This window comes from Castor canadensis, chromosome 8 (assembly GCF_047511655.1).
Source record: "Castor canadensis chromosome 8, mCasCan1.hap1v2, whole genome shotgun sequence".
NCBI lineage: Eukaryota > Metazoa > Chordata > Mammalia > Rodentia > Castoridae > Castor > Castor canadensis.
The window spans coordinates 142,389,746-142,410,946 of record NC_133393.1 but is presented as its reverse complement, the minus strand read 5'-3'; the positions used below and the strand labels follow the sequence as shown (position 1 = coordinate 142,410,946).

Sequence of the window (21,201 nt, the reverse complement as noted above, 5' to 3'; positions counted from 1 at the left end):
GCTCCCTCCCTTGTTAGAGCAAGCTTTCTCTCATTTCTGGTTATTATTGAACCTAACTGGGGCTAACTGGGGGCAAATGGAGATTCAAAAAAGACACAGGATAAACAGACAGACAGAAAGTGGGGTCAGGTGTGTTGAGTGCTTGGGTGGAGATGCCCAACCCTAATGATTCTTTTCTCTATCTTTATTCTTTAAGGCCTTACTCCTTTACAGTTCTTTAAAACCTTGCTTCAAACCTCTTTCCTTAGGCTCGCACTGTCCCATGTTTGCTCTTAGCTTATCTTTAGCTTAATCGCTCTTAAACTCTTTTGTGCTCAGGCTTGCACTGTTCCATCTCTCTTTAGCTTTCTTAAAGCCTAGGTGCTCAGACTTGTGAACAACAGCACCTGACAAACTACATATGCATAACTCTTAAATTCTCGGTCCTTAGACTTGCACTGTAAACTTCTTTCTTTGGCTTTTCTTTAGCTTAGCTTTTCTAAGGCCTATGTATAAAGTTCTTTCTGAAGCTTAGCTTTTCTAAAGCCTATGTTAAAGTTCTTGGTGCAGACTTTCTATCAACACATCTTTAGCCATTCTTTTCCCTTCAGCAATCCCTTTAGTAATTCTTTTCCCTTCCAAAAACTTCCCACACCAAAAAGCCAAAAGCCAAAGCCCAAGAAAGCAAAAGCCCAAAGTAAAAGTCAAAGACAAAAAGCCCCTCTTCCTCCTTCAGGGGTCTTTTATAAACAACTGTAGACAGGATAGAGCTGTAGCTCGCAGGGAGGGGCGTGACATTGTAACAGGAGAAACCTGTGTTCCTGCTTCTCCGAACACAAGCAACTTAGGAGGAGAAACAGCTGTTCTGCTTCCAGGGCTGTGCCAATCTTGGAAAAGCAGGTGAGCCGCATCTTGCCTTGCTTGTGCCCAGTTCTCATAGGCTTTCCATAATCCTCTCTCCAAAGTATAAGTGTGGAGAAGTGTCAGCTGGGTTCTAAGCCAACAATTCACAGACCAGCTTTTAAAAAAATCATTTGTAGAATGATGATTTGTGTTTACATGGAACTTAAAAGTCCACACTCTGACCTAGAAAATTCTATTAGGAATTTATCCTACAGGTGTCCTTGCCCCTGTGTGACACATTACAGCAGTTCTGCAATAGCAAGAGATGTACATGTCCACTGTCTGGGAATTTGTTAAATAAATTATGGCACATCCACGTACCCATAAAAGGAACAATTTGTCAAAAAGAATACAGTTGGGGCTGGGATGTGGCTCAGTGGTAGGATACATGCCTAGCAAGTAAGGCCCTGAGTTCCATCCCCAGCACCACAGGGGGAGAAAAAGAGAATATAATAGGTCTGCCTGTTCTAATGTAACACTACCTCCAAGGTGTAAGTTACAAAAAAAAAAAAAAAAAAATGGAGTTATGCACAAAAGTACATGCACTGTATGTAAGTACCAGACAAAACAGATACATTCATATCCCTGTATGTTTAAAATTATCTCTTGAAAGACACACAAGCTAGTAACTGTGGAGTCCTGTGTGGAACTATGTAGAGGTTTTACTCATCACTTCAGACCCTTCTATACTTTGGGGTATGTACTTTCTAAGAAATAGAAACAAAATATATAAACTTCAGACTGTTAACTTTCAATTTAAAATATATTACATGACTGACAATTTATCTATGCCACGAACTTTTCTGTTCCTAGAGGTCCTGACCTTCCAAATTTCAAATTCTGTATGAAAATAAACCAGAGAAAGAACTCCTTCTGCAGCCTCACCTTGAATATGATGACGATGGGTATGTCTTCAGACAAAGTGTTATGCCTCAGATAAAATCGGCCTTGTTTAACAGCCATGTTGGTTCTACTTTTTTTCTCATGAGTAGAGCTAAAAGTAAACATAAATTGGTTAACAGCATCCTCACTTATTCACTTGCAGGAGTGATCATCAATCAGTGAGGTTCACTTGATGAACAATCAGTACAGTCCTTCCTAAAAAGTGCTTTTCAATGATATACAAACTTCTTCCTGCCCTGCTGCCACCTCCACGAACATTTAAAAATACTGTAAGTTCTTTAGCTTTGAGATTATGGTGGAATTTTGTGGGTAAATGAGTGACAACCACCTTTTGACCTACTTCACTTTGATTCCACCTGAGTTGCATTGGTCAACTGTAGGGCATATATTCACGGCAGATTTTATGTACTCTTCTTAAAGAGAAAAACCTCAAAACAGCCTAAATCACTGTATGAAAAAAGCTGGGTTGTTAAAGTAATAATCCAAAAAAACTTCCCCATGGTCTTGGTACCAGTGAAACAAATGCTTAAGGAATCTCCTTTCGCTAGTTTCTCTATTAGTTAAAAATTCCTAATGGATTTAACAGCATTTTACAAGCTCTATTCAACCACAACAGTAACACATACTGATCGCCTGATATACTATGCAATGTTACTCACTTTGTATATACTAGATTTAATCGTCTACACAACAACAGATACTTAGAAGTGGTATCCCTAAATCATATACAAGGAAAGCAAGACTCATTCAGCTGAGTAACTGCCCACTCCATTGTCACAGACAGAAACAACAGCCTTGGGATTCAAATCCAGATGGCCTTGGGTTCCAAAACTGCATATAGTGGAATGCCATGGGTTGTAGAATTGTTATGTGTGGATTCAAATGTTGAGTACATCTTATAGTTAAGGTGACCCTGAGCTCAGCTCTAAAATGCAGAGAATACCACTTACCTTGAAGGACTGAGGTGATGATTAGTAAAATATATAAAGTACCTAAGACACTACCTGGCTCCCAGTAAGAGCTTAATAAATGGTCATTTTTATTAACTGCCTCTCCACCAGAGAGAAAATTGCAGAAACTCTGGGTTAATAGGTTCATCATAAGGTGTTAGAAGAAAAACTTTATTGTACACTGACATCTATGCAAGCAATCTATTTCTAGAACTCATTAACCTCTAAATTTCAAATTATGTATGATAATAAGCCAGGTAAAGGAAGTTATGGAAGTGGTGTAGGGAATGCTGTTGTACACATTGAGTACCCTCTGAAAGAAGACTAACAAGAACATGTAAACATGTAAAATAACCTGTTTCTATCAATGCAAATGGTCAAATACTGAAATGGAGCATGAACAACTGAAGAGTACTTCTGTATTTTTTCCTTAAAAGCTTCTTTAGGACTGGAAGTGTGGCTCAAGTAGTGGAACGCCTGCTTTGCAAGTGCAAAGCCCTCAGTTCAAAATCCAGTACCACTTAAAGAAAAAAGTTTCTTTGATGTGGTCAGGCACATGCTGGCGCATGCCTATAAATCCAGCACTTGGGAGAGTGAGGCAGGAGGACTGCAAGTTCAAGGCCAGCCTGAGCTACATAGCAAGACCCTGTTCTCCCATACACCCCAACCACCCAAAACAGAAGTTACTTTAATGTTATAAATTAACTAAGGCCCCAATTTAATCAAAATAACTAGTGACCTTTCAAATAATGGCCCATACTTTTATCATTGATATCTTAAAATATACTCTATGTTTACAGATTTACACAAATGTTGAACGTGGACAATTTAAAAATCATATTGCCTATTACTGAGAGAAGTACTGGCTGCCTGCATATAGAAAGAAAACCACCTAGTATTGATGCAATTATGGATTCTATTAATATTGCTCTGCTTCCCATACCTGGTAACCGATGCTCCGACGGCCCCCTTCCTGTCCGCCTCTACAATGATCCTGTTCTTAGACAGCTGCTCTTGGATAAGAATAACTTTTTCAACTCCTTTAACAATGAAGTAGCCACCTGTCCAAAGGAAACAAGAGCAGCTTCACCACCTTCCTTCCTCAGTCAGTGTGACTAAAAGATGGCAGGGTCTTCATGGTACTGATAATCACTTAGCTTAAGGGGGCTGCAGACACCAGTCTAAGGACCATGACAAGATTTTCATTTTTCCTCCCCTTTGCTGCATTTAAAACAGGCTGAAGTGAGCTGCTGGAATCAGCCTAGACAAGGAAGTCTGGGAGATACTCCTTGAATTTTAAGCACACCAAAAGAAACTACTAAGCAAAGGTAGGAAAAAAAAAGCGATGAAGCACGGTAAGGTCATAGACCAGAGCTTCCGACAAATGAGGAAACTGCATTTTCAGAAATATGGACTCACACAATAAAAGTTAGAGCCACATTTTTAGAGTTTTGTGAACGTAGTTTTATGCAACAAGTTCACTGGAAGGCAGAAAGGCTGATATTGTTTTCATGGAAATGTTAAAAGATTAGCAGAACAACAGAAAAAACCCAAGGCATCACTCATACCTGGGTCCAAAGGACATTCATTCAGTTTGGCAAATTCCGCCGGTGTCTTTCCTGTCAGAACACAGTTGGAACTTCGTAGCATAATAGGCATTCTGTTAAAATAAAACATGGGAAAATATCACACACAAATTTTCAGTGGGCAAAGTTGCAAAGAGCACAAAATGTGCAGTAAACACATCACTAAGTGGTCTGCATCTCTGTGTGCCATGTTAGGAAAGGCAGAATGACAGCAGTTCCATGAAAGGGCCAAGGGAAATGAACTATTTCCCCAGACACTGCTTTTCTAGTGAAGATAATAAAAACTCAAATGTCTGGCTTTCTGAAACTATGTATGAAGACTTTAGTGAAGTCAGAATTGAGAGCAACTCCTCATTCACAGTAATAAACAAAGTGATTCACTAGTTACATGCTGGCATCATTTTTCATTTAAGCATTGAGGACTGGAGGTATGGCTCAAGTGGTAGAGTACCTAGCCCCTGCCTCACAAATGCAAAGCCCTGAGTTCAATCCCTAGTACTGCCAAAAATAAATAAATAAATATATATATACATACATATTTTATATATATATATATTTAAGCATTAATTTTAAAATCTAGGAATAGACTGAAGAACAATAGATTTGACCCACCTGAAAGAAAATTTAGAAAGAGATCTTGAAGAAAATGTCAAGAGTTTCTGGCTGGGTGCTGGTGGCTCACGCCTGTAATCCTAGTTACTCAGGAGGCAAAGAATGGGAGGATCAAGGTTCGAAGCCAGTTGGGGCAAATAGTTTGCAAGCCCCTATCTAGAAAAATAACCAACCAAAAAGGGGCTGGCAGAATGAGTCAAGTGGTAGAGCACCTGCCTAGCAAGTGTGAGGCTAAATTCAAACCCCACTACCACCAAAACAAACAAAAAACCAAAGAATGTATTTCTGAAAGACTACTAGATGGAGATAGAAGGTGAGTCAAAGCATCATGGAAGAACAGAGTGAGATGTAATATAAATTTCATCAGACTTCAGATGGAGACAGTCCTTGTCAAATAGGGAATGGCTACAGATTTTTAAAGATACATGACAGCCATGAATCCTCACAATAATATCTATGTAATATAAATAAAAGGAAAGCCACCTAAACTTATTACAGTCAAGACACAAACACCAAAGTTGAACAAATTTAAAACCATGCTGAAGGAAGGGCAGATTACCAAAAAGGAAAGAAAGATTGGACTGACAGGTAACTTCACAACAATTAATTAACTCTAATTAGTAAGTGACAGTAGAGTGTATTACTCCAAAGTACTGAGAGAAAATAACTGGAAGTTTGGTATTTTGGTAAATCACTCAGAATAAGGTTACTATAACGATATTTTCAGACAAAAACTGAAGTTACTACTGACAGACCCTCACTAATGAAATTTCTAAAAGAAATTCATCTTCAGAAGAGGGAACATAAACACTGAATGCAAGTCTGACATGTGGGCTGGGAACGTGGCTCAGTGGTGGAATGCTTGCCTCGCACACAAGAGGTCCCAAGTTCAATCCTTAACCCAGCAAAAACAAAAAGAAGAAAAATAAAGTCTAACATGAAAAAAGTATGAATATAGAAAATGGAAAATAGTGTTCATAAATATAAACAGTATTAACCTTGTAAGACAATAATAATTTCTAATTGATGGGTTAAAAAACAAAACAAGATGGAACTAAAAGTTGGTATACTAAAAGCATGTCAGTCAGAAGGATTAATCTGATACAAGTTAAAGCTTCTAAGATCTTTGCTCTTTCCAGGAGAAGAATAAAGATATTAATTTAAAATTTTGCTAAGCGTATATTTCAAAACTTTACGATAAAACCAGAAATTCTTTACATGAGTTTCAAATCAGTTGAGACAGTAAGAACAAATCCTCCATTAACCCAAAACAGAAAATGGAAGAAAAATATATACACATGATAAAAAGCTGAACAGATTTAAAGTACAGAATGAGTTGACAGAAATATATCCAAATACATATATATGTATATATTTGTACATAGATATTACATATATATTTGCATAAATATATAAATATTTAAATATAAAAATATAAATATAAATATTTGCATAAATATAAATGTAAACAAGCTACATTCTCAAGACAAACTTTTTTAAAAAATCTAGTCCTATGTAGTTTACTTTAAGAAACTAAAATACTCAATTTAATACCAATAAACAGTCCTGCTAAAATAAAGTTTAATATTTTAATATCTCCATTTATTTTTCTAACTAAAGAATGAGAACAGAAACAATACAAATAGCCCCTGCCTTTGAAGGAACTGTAAAGAGAAGGATTTGTTAAGGACTTCCTATTACAGGACCTGCCACACGGTACCATAATTCCTTATGTCTACCTCCCCTGACAGCTGTGGATAAATGTTATGTATGTTTTGTATTTTTCGATTCTCCTGAGTAACCAGCATGACAAGTGATGGCAATTACTGCATACTTGTTGAACAAAGTATGTGTATTAAGCTCTTAGCACTTTTGAGGGGGAAAATTACTCTGAAAAGGAATTATGCAGACTGAGTTTAAAATCAAATACCATTATTACACCATTACAGTACCTCATTGTCTATTTCTACAGGAGACTCAATATGTTTTCCAGAAAAAAACTGATTCCAAAATTGTTAGTAGATGTCATCTACTATTTCCAAACTTGTTCTGGGCAAATAAGCAACTTCTCCCTTACGTACGACTACAGAGCAGACAGGAAAACTCAAACTTAACATACACACAGAATCCAAGTACACCAGCCCAAGAGAATTCAATACAATGCTGCTGTTCCCTGACAGCTTGGGGTTAAAAGAGCAAAGGAAAGCATTTTCCTTAAATTTACAGAAAAAGTTTCATAATTAATAACAACCACTATTATCTGCTGGACACTGCTCTAAGTGCCCAATATATGTTGACTACTTAGACCCACAAAGTAATCCTATGAAATGGGTACCACTTCCCACATAAGTTCACATGAGGAAACGAGGCAAAGAGGACATGAGTAGCTTGCTCAAGGTTGCATTAAGGGGCTGGACCCAGGTAGACTTCACTTCTCACCTGCCAATGGGTAAGGCGTTGCGAATGATCCTCTGGCTACCTCGGGTATATTCAATGTCCACTGTGATGGGGGCAGAATAAGTCATGTCCCTCAGACGGCACTGGAATGGAAGCAGACAGTTACTGCTCCTCCTTTCTGGCAAAGAGAGGGTCCTGTCTCCTTCAGAGATCCGACCCTAGTAGAAGTATGCCCCACATTGAACTTTGATCTCTCCTTGACTGACCTACCCCATGCTCTGCCAACACTGCAAGTTATCAGCTTACCTTCTCTACAAGGGGAATGACATCATAGGGGGACCTAGACATTGCTGATCATATCCTGCCAGTCTAGACATGGCGCAATTAACCTAGAGCTGATGTTCTCCACACTGACCTGGCACATCACTCTGCTCCCTATCTTTAAAGGTATCAGATTGCTCCTTACAAAGTTGGTCCATGGAAAGTAGTCAGTGTGGCTGGGCATGTTGTTCCAAATGGCTAACCACCAATGTAACAGTAATGAAAGTATAAATACATACACATGCATAAATTTAAATGATACTTTTATTGGCCAAACGCACTAAGCTATATTAGACAACTCCTTACACCAAGTGTTATATGGAACAATAAAAATCAATCATACTACTCTAAAAATTTCTGATCCTTTTGTGGGATTTTAGAAATTGTTGGTGTATGCTTTGTGTTAGTTTGGCATGATGATGACAAGCTAAATGATGCTCTTGTGTGAGCCATGATCAGACACAAGAAACCCCATCCAAATTTTCCAATGATTTCCTATTAATATTCATCAGGTAGCTTGTACTTACAAAAAGAGAATTTCTCTGAACAATAGTCATATAATTGAGCACCACAGTGCTACATACTTCTTTCTGCCTCTATTAGACAAAAGATAGTTAGATTTAAACTTCTTTTAGGCTTCACAAATGTCTGGGATTTTAAAATATTAACATATCTATTACTGACCATTATGATTTAAATATGAAAATGTCCCCCACAGCTTCCTATGTTGAACTTGGTCCCCAGCTGGTGGTAGAAACTTTAGGAGGTGAGGCCTCATTGGAGGAAGTGGGTCACAAGAGCCAGGCCTTTGAATGTTGTTCATGGTCCCCATAACTCTGTTCTGTTTCTGTCTGCCTTGAGGTGAGCAGCCTCTGCTACATACTTCCACCACCATGATGTTCTGCCTGACCACAGGCCCAGAATCAACACGGCCAAGGACCATGAGCTGAGGCTTCTGAACAGGTGAGCCCAGATAAGTAATTCCTTAAGTTGGTTTTCTCAGCTATTTGGTCACAGCGACCCAAAAGTAATCAGCACACTGTCTACTAAAAATTGTTTATGTATGTTATTTTAGGTGGATAGACAGATACTGTTATATTAACTAAGTCAAGCCCTCTCCTTCAGGCTGGACCAACACTGATGTGCCACATAGTAAGTGAATGGACTCTATTGCCTAGGTTCAAATCCTGCCTTCATCACTTAACTTTTAAATCACCTTTCTGCATTTTAGTCTTCTTATACGTAAAACAGGAATGAGAATAATTGCTTTAATCCCACCCCACCCCTTTCTGGCAATACTAGAGTTACAATTCAGGGCCTTGCACTTGCTAGGTAGGTGTTTACCACTTGAGCCATAACACCAGCCCTTTTTTGCTTTAGTTATTTTCTAGATAGGGGTCTTGAATTTTTGCCTGGGGCTTGCCTTAAGACTACAATTCTCTTATCTATGCCTTCCAGGTAGCTGGGATTACAGGTGCAAGATACCACACCTAATTTATTTGTTGAGATGGGTCTCACTAACTTTTTTGCCTGGGATGGCCTCAAATCATCCTCTAGATCTCTACCTCCCGAGTAGTAAAAATATATTTTTAGAATGGTGCCTAGTGCATTATTATATAGTATTATCTCTTGTTTTTATTAATAAAATCAATAAAATGCCATGACAGATAATATTCAGTGGGTTTTAATAAATTCATTTATCCAAATGCAAATGAAATTCCACAGATATGATTAAAAATACAAAACAAGCTGGAGATGGGACTGAAGTAGCAGAGTGCTTGCCTAGCAAGCACAAACTCTGGAATTCAAACATCAGTACTGTCACAAAAAAAATGCAAAAAACAAAAAAATTTGGCGACCATTGTCCGCACATCACTCTTCTATCCCCTTGGCCACTCCTGTCACAGGGTAAGCTGTGCTGATGGAGCCTGCAGCACCTGCACCTGGCCAGTCTGCTGTGGCTCCAGGTCTGCCCCATCTGCTCTTAGTTTCTGCAGCTCTCGAAGAGTCAAAATCCCTCTAAGAAATCCTTGTCTGCCCCCACCTCTAATCACAATACTTGTGTGATTTCTTTGATAACAGAAAGAGTAACCATCATGCCAACTGTAGCATTTCCCTTCTTGAGCTATTTAAATACTTTGCCTTCTCCCTTCTCTGAACTCAGTAAACAAACATAGTATACAAGATAATTTGGAAATTGCCAGTTGGCTACCTAGCTGTTGAATAATTAGGTGTAGCAACATGGAAAGAAGAAAGGAAGAAGCCAAACTGGGCACACACTCTCCAATATCCTGCAGTTCTCACCACTCCCCTTCAATGTAACTTCACACATTTACCCTGCAAACCCGGTCCTTCTAGGCATTCAGGTTTGCAACCCTGGGAGACTGTGTTTCATTGTTTGTTATTTTAGACTCTCTACAAGAGTATGACTTCTTGAGGAAGGATATTGTGTCTCACATTTTTTCAACGTTAAGGCACAAAATAAATGTTCACTAAATACTTAGTGTCTATATAATGCCAAAATTTACCTGTATAGAATCTCTGGTTACTTGATCATACTACCTATTGAATTTTGCTTGGACAATAAGCTTAACACCAAACACCTTACTTCCCTCGTAAAGATCCCTGTGTTACAATCCCTAATTGCTATCTCAGTTTTACCTGAACACAAACCAGATCCATCTACAAAATCCATGTCCTTTTCTTGAATCAATTTCCAATTATGGACACTAAGTGGAAGAATTTAAAGACAAATCTAAGAACTGCTAATAAGCAGGACTTCCTACAACCTTTTGTCTATAGCTCTGTTAAAACCCCTGCATTCAATTTTCTTCTCATAATCTGTCCTGTTACGACTATGAGCTCATCGTCCTTGGTCTCCTCCCCTTAACACAATGCCTGCTGACCCTCAAAGTGTGCTAAGTGAACAGCAATGAAGGGCACACCATGTGAGGAACAGTGTTTGGTTGGGTGGTTATGGTAGATTGCTATAAGCTCAGAAACAGGAAACACAAAAGTATACACAGTGCATGCTGACTATGATTACATGACAGAATAAATAGTATAAAATAGCTTCCAAATATAGTGAAGTACAGATTGAGTATATCTTACATGGGATAAGAACTGTTTCAGGTTTGGTATGTTTATATTTGGATTTTGCATAAACTTTCCCAGTTGAGTATCAGTGTGCTCAGTTTGGGATCTGGATTTGAAATTCTCCTGTATATTAGTACTTATTTTGGTTATCTTTGTCTCACAAGAAATTTTTTAAATCTGTTTTTAAGCAATCTTTTAAGAGTATATATTAAAGGCAACTAGACACCTATGGCTTATGCCTATAATCCTAGCTACTTGAGAGCCTGAGATCAGGAGGATCTCGGTTCAAGGCCAGTCCAGGCAAATAGTTTATGAAACCCCTATCTCCAAAACAACCAGAGAAAAATGGACTAGAGGTATGGCTCAAGTGATATAGTGCCTGGTTTGCAAGCCCAAAGCACTGAGTTCAAACCCCAGTCTCACAAAAAAAAAAAAAAAATTAAAAAAGCAGAGTCTGAGTTAAAACAAATCCAATTAATTTACCTCATGAGGGGACACTGGTCTAGTCACATTGAAGCTTTCTTCAACATCAGGAAGCCCCACATAGATATTAAGATATCTGAAAAGCAAAGCAAATTATTCCATTACCAATTATACTTCTTCAAAGAACATACAAACAAGCTACTTTTCTCCCTAATATATTTTTGATGAATGTTTACCTTGCTAAGAAAGGCAAACTAAAAATTATAATTGGACCTGAGCACAGTGACTCAAGACTGGCTACTTGGGAGGTTGAGATTGGAAGGATCAATGTTTGAGTGAGGCCAGCTTGGGCAAAAAGCTCCCAAGATCCCATCTTAACCAAAAGGTGGGCATGGAGGTTCATGCTTGCCATCCCAGCTACACAGGAGGCTGAGATTGGGAGGATGGCGGTTCTAGGACAGCTCAGGCGAAAAAAAAAAAAAAAAAGTTCGAGAGACTCCCCGTCTCAACAGAAAACGTTGGGCGTGGTGGTGCTGTCATCCCAGCTACAGCAGGAAACGTAAAATAGGAGGCTCATGGTCCAGGTTAGCCCAGGCAAAAAGTGAGATCCTATCTCTAAAATTACCAGAGCAAAACGGGCTAGAGGCATGGCTCAAGTGGCAGAGCACTTGCTTAGGAAGCAGTACTGCCAAAAAAATAAATAAATAAAATACAATTGGACATTGTCTTAAAGTGATAGTGCACATAGCTTTACAAACAAGGGAAAATGTTATCAAAGTATATTTTTTTTAAAATACTGTAAATCTCTTTATAAAAATACTGGAAATATAGTTCCATAAAAATGATACCTAATGAAAAAAGCAAACTAAGAGATTCTCTATGGCACAGTATCATTCAAGAAAGAAAGAAGACGGCATAGGGGAAAATATATGCTTAGTGGTGCAAAAGGAAGATATCAAGAAAAAAGCAGAACCTACTCAGGTTGGTAACTTACAGGAAGTAGCTGGGAACAGGGTAAAAAGAACTGGGAGAGAAGCAATGACTTCCTAGACACTGTTTTGTATAGGTGTAACTCAACAACGTTTCACTTGACCCAAAACATAAATGAATAAAAACAACCAGGATATAAGAGAACCCAAACTGTAATATAAGCCTTACTATATTAAAAAAGAATAAATAACATAACTGCACTGAAAGGGTGGTAAACAAAAGAACTAGCAATCCAGTAACTTTGGAAAACAGCACTTTTACTGGATACTGTAAAGCTAAAGACAAAAAGGGTAACATATAAATGTCCTCTAAATAATAAACTTCATTTTCACAGAGGTATGAGCTAACAATTCTGAAATTACTTATGTACTATCTAGGATTGGAAAAATTTAAAATGAATTGCAAATGACAGCCAGGTTTCTCACCCTCAGGAATAGAAGTTAAAAATACAGATGGGGAGATTGTAGGAATCACTCTATACTGTTGAACTGAACTCAGAGGTGACCAGTCTGCATGGTTTTCAGTATATGCAAAAACTGATAGGATACGGGAGTATGGATGTATACATATGTGTTAGCATATGTACATACATTTCCTAAATCTGTCTGCTGAGAACTTAGTGTCCCTACTTTGGTTTATATTGCTATTTTCTAATTACAAGGGACCAGGGCTCCTAAGAGAAATGGTCCCAAACAAAGGCGGGGAGAAATTTGGATGAATATTGTATCTTATGGTTCCAGAAAATGCTTGCAAAATAATGGGAACATGTTGAGAACACAGGAGTCAGCCTGAAGGCTCTCCTGTGATCAAAGCTGAGACAGCTGGAGCAAGAGAATAACAGTACCGATTATAAACAATAAAATTAAATAAACACCCATGAGTCCAAATGGATATCAAGCAATGTACAGAAAGATAAATGAGGGGAAGGGATGGCTCAGCCATATTACAGAAAGACTTACCATTACACCACTATAACGGCTGTTATAGGTAAGAATCATCAAAGTTATTGGTGAAAGTATGATGAAAAATAAGATATTTGCAGTAAGTATTCCCATAGATACTTACTAATTAAAAAAGGAAATACAGTAACTTTATAGTGGAGAAACCTGGAAAATACCACCTTAACCAAGTGCACAAAGTTAATTTCATCAGTAATAAAAGATACTGACTCTAGGGAACCAGAGTTCAAGTGGTAGAGCACCTAGCAAGTATAAAGTCTTGAGTTCAAACCCCAGCCTCACCAAAAACATCCCTTGACATGAATCAGCAAAAAATGGACAAAATATTGCTCCTATGGTATTCTTGCCCAAAATACACAACCCAATCTAATCATTATTCAACTATCAATCATGTCCAAACTGAAGGAACTTCTACAAAAACTGACCAGACTATTCAAAAGTCATGAAACACCAAGAGAGACTGAGGAACTGTCACAGACTGAGGAAATTAAGAAGACAATTTAACATGGGGTCCTGGACTGAATCCTGCACTAGAGGAATAGGACATTAGTGGGAAAACATCAAATAAGATCTAAAGACTAACTGGTAGCACTGGAACAGTGCTAACTTTCTGGTTTTGATCACTGGGTTATGGTTATACAAGTTGTATAGTGGAAGCTGTGTGGAAAATATATGGCAATTCTTTATACTACTCTCGTAATTTTTATATAAGTCTAAAATTATTTCAAAACAAAATCTTGTTTTAAATGATTGAAGTCTAATAGTACCAGTAACTTCTCAATCAACTCTACTTGATATAATTAGCTTGCCAATTAAAAATTAAATTTGAGTACTTTATAATTTAATCTTATTAAACAGATAAAAGAGCATAATGTTACAAGTTTTGATAGCAACTATATTCACTTAAAAAATGTTAAACAGAGCTGAGTATGGCGGTGGCCACTTCTAATCCCAACAGTTAGGAGCTGGAGGGAGGAGGATCTTGAGTTTGAGATCAGCTCAAGTTACACAGTGAGACCCTGTCTCAAAAAAAAAAAAAAAAAACTAAGTTCAACATAAACACATTATGTGAAGAGTAGTCAGTTCCTTACTTTAAGTACCACATGGGGTCGGCATCACTCGTGACCTTTTCATTGGCTTTCATTATCTTCTTTATCTGCAGTAGAAAATGCAACATTAGAAGTGGACTCTGGCTTCCAATTAATTCCCAGCTTCTGTCCATTTCAAAGATCGATGCTTACCTCTACATTAATGAAATAGTTAAATGAGTCTATATGCTGTTTCACAAGGCCTTTCACCTAAACAGACAGAAAGCACAAAGTAGGTTACCAATAAAATGGCAGATTATATGGCTCTCTCTAACCAAAAGTAACCATCGTATTTTACTCGAAACCAAAGTGAGAAAAAAAAAAATCCATGAGTTTTTATAGTAAAACTTTCATTAATGTGTCCTCATTCATTTCTCTACCATCTGACCAGTATGCCCTCAAACTTTTCTCCTTCAGAAGCGGTCTAGTCTTTGGAAGTCATGATGTCAGTATTTAAATGTACCTACTTCCTCCCCTTAAGTTAATAATGCAAGGAGAAAGTCAGCAATTGAACATCATCTTTTCAGTTTTCCCATAAAGCCTATTCTTTTTTGTCTCATTAAGAAAAGCTTATGGGAGGTCATTTTAGGTCCCATCAGACTAAACCAAACCAGAATGGAGTCACCTGTGCTAAGTGCTGTGTAATCACCTGAAGTTAGTGAAAGGCAGGTGTTTCAAACCAGGAGATTTACAGCAACCAATCAAAAGGGACCTAGCAATAGTGGAATTACTGTTCTACTCTTCTACTTTGAGATCAACTTTTTTAGCTTCCACATATGACACAGAACATGTATTTGTCTTTCTGTACCTGATTTATTTCACTCAAAATAACCTCGAGTTCCATTTCTTTTGCTGTAACAAAATAACAGGGTTTCTTTTCTTTTTTTTTTTTTTAAGCTAATAGCCCATAGCACATTTTCCTATCCATCTGTCCATCCATGGACACCTAAGTAAATTGTATCTTGGCTACTTCGAATGCTATTGCAATAAACATGGATGTACAGGTTTCTCTTTGATATGCTGATTTCATTTCCTTTGGAATTTGGATCTCTTTAAATATGGAAGATCTAATTTTAGTTTTCTGAGAAACCTTCATACTAGAGAACCCCAAGTGAAATGAGTGTATGCAATAACCTCAGGGTTCTGTCTCTAGTGAGTTCTCTACCTTTTCTTGTTCTGTATACCATGAACTGTCTACTCTCTTTTTACTATACATACCACCCCTTCCTCTTTGCTGCTGTGATTCCCTAAAAACAAAACAAAAACCTTCTCTTGTCCTCACTACCATTTTATTTTGTTCTTGGTCACTCCTTTACTTAAAAACTCTTCATTAGCTTCGTATAACTGTAAGGAGAAAAAGTCAAATCCTTAACATGGCTTTCAAATCTGATCAGAAATCTGGTGCTTATAGCTTTCCCAGCCTTATCTCCCAGTACTCTCCCTTTGGCCTGGGACAACTAAGTCAACTGAACAAGTCCCCATTCTTTAAGTTAGCATAATGCTGTCAAGATTTATCCATGCTGTCACATATATCAGTAATTGATTTCTTTTTACTGCCAAATAATATCCCATTGCCTGAATACACCACATTTTAAAACCCATCCATCAGGTACATTCTTTTTACTGTTTCTACTTTTTTTGGCTATTATGAATAATGCTGGCTTGGGGTGTAGCTCAGTAGCAGAGCACTTGCCTAGTATGTGTAAGGCAAAACCCCAGCATTACAAACAAACAAACACCCCAAAACAGGATGAATAATGCTACTATAGATATTTTCTGTATGAGTTTTTGCATGGACATATGCTTTCATTTCTCTTGAGTAGATACATAGGAGTAGAGCTGCTGAATATAAGGCAGATCTATCTATGTTTAACCCTTTGAGGAGCTGTTGGGCTGCTTTTCAAATGTTGTAGCTCACTTGATAGTCCCCAATTTCTCCATGTCCTTGTTATTATCTTACATTTTGATTATACCATTCTAACTGGTATAAGTGGTCTCAGAATGAGAAACCTATATTGCTTCTTAGTGAAAGATATTACAACTGAAGCCTACACCATATTATACTAGATTCAGCAGCTCCTCTGACTACCCCTTCACTCATTTCCTACAGATCCTCTTGAGTACCCAGATTAAGACATGCTCTCCTCCCACCTTTCAGCTTAGCACATGCCTACACCTTACTTTGTCTATGTCTGGCCTGCTCTCACCCCTTTACCATCACATGCATGCCAACACACTCTGGATTTTATTATTAGTGTGCTGTGCTACTGTGTATATAGTATTTCCTCTCTCTAAATTAGACTACCATTCCCCCCAGCCAATAATTTAAAGGCAGGTGTTTAGTTTTATAACTGACAAAACCGAACACAATTGCACAAAATTTTTTTAAAATTCAGTCTTAAAAAAGGCCATTTATTGACTTTTATCATATGTGAAATATCCAATTATTATTAAACAGAAAACAATTACCTTTAAAAATGCTGGAAGCAACCTCCACTTGTCCTGTGAATCAAGCAGTAAGAGGATCAGAGCTCCATGCCAGCACCACAATACTTTTATAAGTCATTGCAATGTAGCAAAAAGAAAACGAGCAAAAGAAAGTAAATCAAAACAAAAATTTCTTAAAATTATAACTACTTTTACAGAAATCATATATGTGTGAACATGCATATAAACATATACATATACATATCACAGCTTTTCTAAATATAATTTAATTTCTTCTTGATGACTCATGATTCTGAGTACTTTTCGTACCTTAGTTTATTCAAATGACACCTTCTGAGTAAGCTGGGCTTGTTAGTTTGAAAAGGGATAGTCAGTCTCAGGGACCAGTCTAAAGTCAGAATACACATTTCCTGAGGAAGGGCCTGATGACACCTGTGAAAACTGGCTTTCTCAGTAAGTGGCTGAGAAGAATTGGAAGTCTGAGTAGAAGAGTGACATGGAAGTTTGGGTATGGAGGGGCTGTCAGGAGTTTCGTTTGGGGCATGTTTAGTCTGAGATACCCATTAGACATGCAGGTAGAAACATCAAGTGGGCAACATATGGTGTGGAACTTGGGGATGAGAAACTGACAGTATAAATTAGAGAGGTTGTAACTGAAGCCATGTGATGGATGAAAAGACCTAAAGAGCATAGATGGAGAAGAGTTCTTCGAAGCAAGACCAAGAATGCTTCAACATTTAGAGATAAGAAAAGAGACACAGGTGTGCCGGCAGTGGGGCTAGGCAGAGATAGACAACCTGAACACAGAAGGAAAACATTTTCAAGAAGGCAGCGAGGTAAACCAATCTAAAATGACAAATCAAAAGGTGGTTGTCGGGGTGGGGATGGAGTTTAGACTGAAAGAGTCATAAGAGAGCTTTCTGGTGTGATGGCTGTGTTCTACAGCTTGTTTCAAGTAACAGTTGTACAGGTATATGTAACTATCAAAACTAATTTAACTAAATACTATCTGTGCATTTTATAGTATATAATTATACTTTAATTTTATTAAAAAAATAGGAATGACAAATGATATAGGCTGAATTATGTCCCTTTCAAAATTCATATATTGAATCCTAGCCCCCAGGACCTCAGAATGTGACTTTACCTAGAAAAAGGAGGGTCAGTGTCATGTGAAGATGAAGTCAGAGATCAAAGTGATACTTCTACAAGGATTCTAAACACCACCAGCAAACTACCAGAAGCTAGGGGAGAGGCAAGGAACCAATTCTTCCTCCCAGCCCCAAAAAGGAACCAACTTTGCTGTGACCTTGATCTTAGACTTGTAGCCTCCAAAACTATGAGGCACTAAACTTACAATGTTAAAGCTATCCAGTTGTGATACAGTTGTGTATTGTAAACGAATACAGTCCCTCAATTTCCTACTTCCACATCTCAAATCTCCCCCACTGTACCCTACTAAATTCATCCGATCTTGAAGGAGGAGCATTCACTTTTGATCTAAGGCTCACCCTTCTGCTACAATACACCCCTTCCACTGCCTCCAGGAGATGGAAACCTTGTCCAGTTTCCATCCTCCCTGCCCTTGGATACTCAGCCCTTTGGCTTCTTCTCTATAATCATTGAGCTGTTCAAAGCTATCCATTTAAAAATAAAAATAAAAACTTTCTTGGCCCAGCACTTCCCTCAGCCCCTTTATTCTTGGCAGCTTACTCTCTCCTCCCACATAGTGTATGCTCAGCTTCTCTGATCCTCTTCTCCCACTCCTGCTTCATCCTACTGGCATCAGGATTCTGACCCACCTACCAGTGACATGGCTCATAAAGGTTCCCAAGGCTGCCAATTCTAAAGACCTGCCCTCCGCTCTTCCCTCACACCCCCTTCCAAGGTATTAGCTGAGCTGACCACCACCTTCTGTTCTTTTCTGACCTCTTTCCTTCCTCCCAATGGGCCTTCTAATTCTTCCTCTGTCCACCTTGTAAATGTATGTTTCACAAAGCTCTATCCCTGGTGACATCTCATTCTCAAGAAGGGCTGGGTTGAGGATGTAGCTCTGTGGTACAGCACTTGCCTAGCATGTGTAAGGCTGTGGGTTTTAGCCTTAGCTCCTCACACACAAAATAAGAATGATTCAAGTAGGACTGGGCATGGAGGATTTCAAATACTTGTTGAGTTTTCCCCATCACTCCTCAGTTCCAAATGTAAGCTTTTTCAAAGGCAAAGACTCTGTCTTGTTTACCACAGTGCTTGGTACATAAGACCTCTGGTAGGTAAAGAAAGTGAATAAATAAATGAGTTAAGTGAATATCAGTGCTACAGTGAGTTGCTGTGCATCAACCTGGGTACTGACTGCACAACCATACCTGAAGGACTCAGAGGACAAACTCAGTATGTCCAAAATTAAATCTTTCCCCCAGCTCCATTTCCAATCTCAATTAACAGCACCATCTATCCCAAGAATTCTACCTCTCTGCCACCTCTTTTTCTGGGGGGAAAAAAGATTTTTCTTTTTAATTAACACATAATAGTTGTATATATTAACGGGGTACAGAACAATGTTCTGTCAAATCAGGATAATTAGCATTTCCCTCTTTTTGTTTGGAGAGTTGAAGCTCCTCTCCTTCAGCCTTTCATAAAATATACAATGTTATTATAAACTATACTCACCCACTCTGCTGTGGAACACTAGAACTTATTCCTTCTGGTTTGTGTGTTCCTTCCCTCTCTGCCTTCCACCAGTGCTCGAGATTGAACCCAAGGTATGTGCTCTTATCACTGAGCTACACCTCCAGCCCTTAGTGTGTTTTGATACTCATCCAAACTTCCTCTGTCCCCACCTCTCCCCTTCCTAGCTTTTAGCAATTACTACCTTCCAAAATGCTTTTTTAGTCTCTGCTATGAGAACATGCAGTATTTGTCTTTCTGCGTCTGGCTTATTTCACTTAGGTGTGACTCCTCTTAATCAACAGGAAATCAAGTCCTGCTGAGTCTCTGTCCTTAATCTTCCTCAACTTTCCTCTACTGCCACACCAGTTGAGGCTTTCGTCATCTTCCACCTGCACCACTTCTGGCCTTCCCGTTCACCCCTTCCAACATTCAGCACTGGAGCAAAAGCATACCACCTCATCTGTACTGCTGATCATCTCATTCTCTGCCTTAGGCCTCCTCAGTGTGCCCACACTCCTTACCCTGTTGAAAGCCCACAGCAAGGCACACCTCCTCCATGCTCTCATCCTGCCTATTCATCCAACTCACGTGGGCTCTTGCACACTGTGCACCTTCCATTTGGAATGCCTCCGTCTCCACAACACTTCATCCTCATATGCTGATTCCATTCAGGCATCACAACCCAGCTACCATACCTATCTACCTCTCTGCTTGCTTATATCAAATGCCTGCTGCATCTTATTCCACCTGCTTCCAAGTCTCCTCTATAAACCTATAGTTCCTGGAATGCAGGGAACAAGTCTTTTTTAACTTGCACAAACCCTGTTAGATGCACCACCAAAGTACTCGATAAATATTTATTCAACAAATAAAAAGATAACTGGTTTCAAAGCTTGTTATTTTTCCTGCCATGCTATAATACGAAGTGCAGAAAAAATATACTAGACATGATCGGTTCAAGTTAAACTGAGCTCCTAGGTAGAAAAGGTTACAGAGAAAACAAAAGTTGGAAAGTTGAGGTAAATAAATATTTTCATCTCTCAATTAAAATGAATCTTTTTTTTTCCATTCAGGAGAAATTCAGCATTGTTATAAACTTCTTAAAATGAGTACTGTTCAGATTAATCTTCATTAGTTTAACATTGAGATTATAGTGCTTACTTCACAAAAATAAAAAAGGCAACGATAACACTCAGCAGTATAAATGATTGAAATGTCATTTGCTGAGCTCTAATGCCATTCTAGATGTAGATACCTCTGCTTTGCAAAGGCAATAAAGGTATTCATTATATTCATTTACTCAAAAAGAATGTTAAGAAGTGAGGGCACAGCAGAGAATAAGATGGCAGGAAGAAGTCAAGTGAAGAAGAATAGTTACTACAGTGCTAAGACAGCACAGGATACTATGGCAAACAGATGTAGCATCTTCAGGGAGAATCAGGGAAGGCTGCCTAAAAAGTTTTATCATACTATATTATATCATATCATATTATATTCCATATTATATTATATTCCAAACAGGAATGAAAAAAAATCTGGAGGAAACTCTATGTGTTCAGTAGAAAAATCCCAAGACAGGAAGAGGGGATAATGGTGAAGAGGCAGGAGAAGCAAGCAATGACCGACTGAGGAAATGACAAGAGATTTTGTCCTAAGGAAAATGGGCAGAGACTGAAGGATTTTAGCCAAGGGAACAAGATAAGCACATTTTGTGTGTTTAGACTGATGGCTTTGGCTACAGGGTACAGAACAGATGGGAGTGAGACAAGTCAGGAGCCAAGCAGAACTGGTAGGGTATGAGAGGACAGTGGTTCTGGGTTGGAGAGAAGTGAGACTGAAGTTTCAGGATTGCTATGTATTTAGAAGGTAGGACCCTTAA

General features: G+C 38.4%; 1 protein-coding gene across 4 annotated transcripts in view; it reads right to left on the bottom strand.

The window, feature by feature from the left end:
- Polr3b (RNA polymerase III subunit B) overlaps nucleotides 1-21,201 on the bottom strand; it is a 117,197-nt gene that overhangs the window by 93,960 nt on the left and 2,036 nt on the right. For 3 of the 4 annotated variants that reach the window (XM_074084293.1, XM_074084292.1, XM_020184475.2), the window contains exons 2-9: nucleotides 16,677-16,709; nucleotides 14,361-14,417; nucleotides 14,211-14,275; nucleotides 11,231-11,306; nucleotides 7,373-7,473; nucleotides 4,304-4,395; nucleotides 3,679-3,796; nucleotides 1,768-1,876 (exon numbers count right to left, since the gene is read on the bottom strand). In XM_074084293.1, the coding sequence (XP_073940394.1) occupies nucleotides 1,768-1,876; nucleotides 3,679-3,796; nucleotides 4,304-4,395; nucleotides 7,373-7,473; nucleotides 11,231-11,306; nucleotides 14,211-14,275; nucleotides 14,361-14,417; nucleotides 16,677-16,709 (651 nt within the window). Of the gene's footprint in view, nucleotides 1-1,767; nucleotides 1,877-3,678; nucleotides 3,797-4,303; nucleotides 4,396-7,372; nucleotides 7,474-11,230; nucleotides 11,307-14,210; nucleotides 14,276-14,360; nucleotides 14,418-16,676; nucleotides 16,710-21,201 lie in introns of those variants that run through there. The other variant, XM_074084294.1, reaches the window with a different exon arrangement.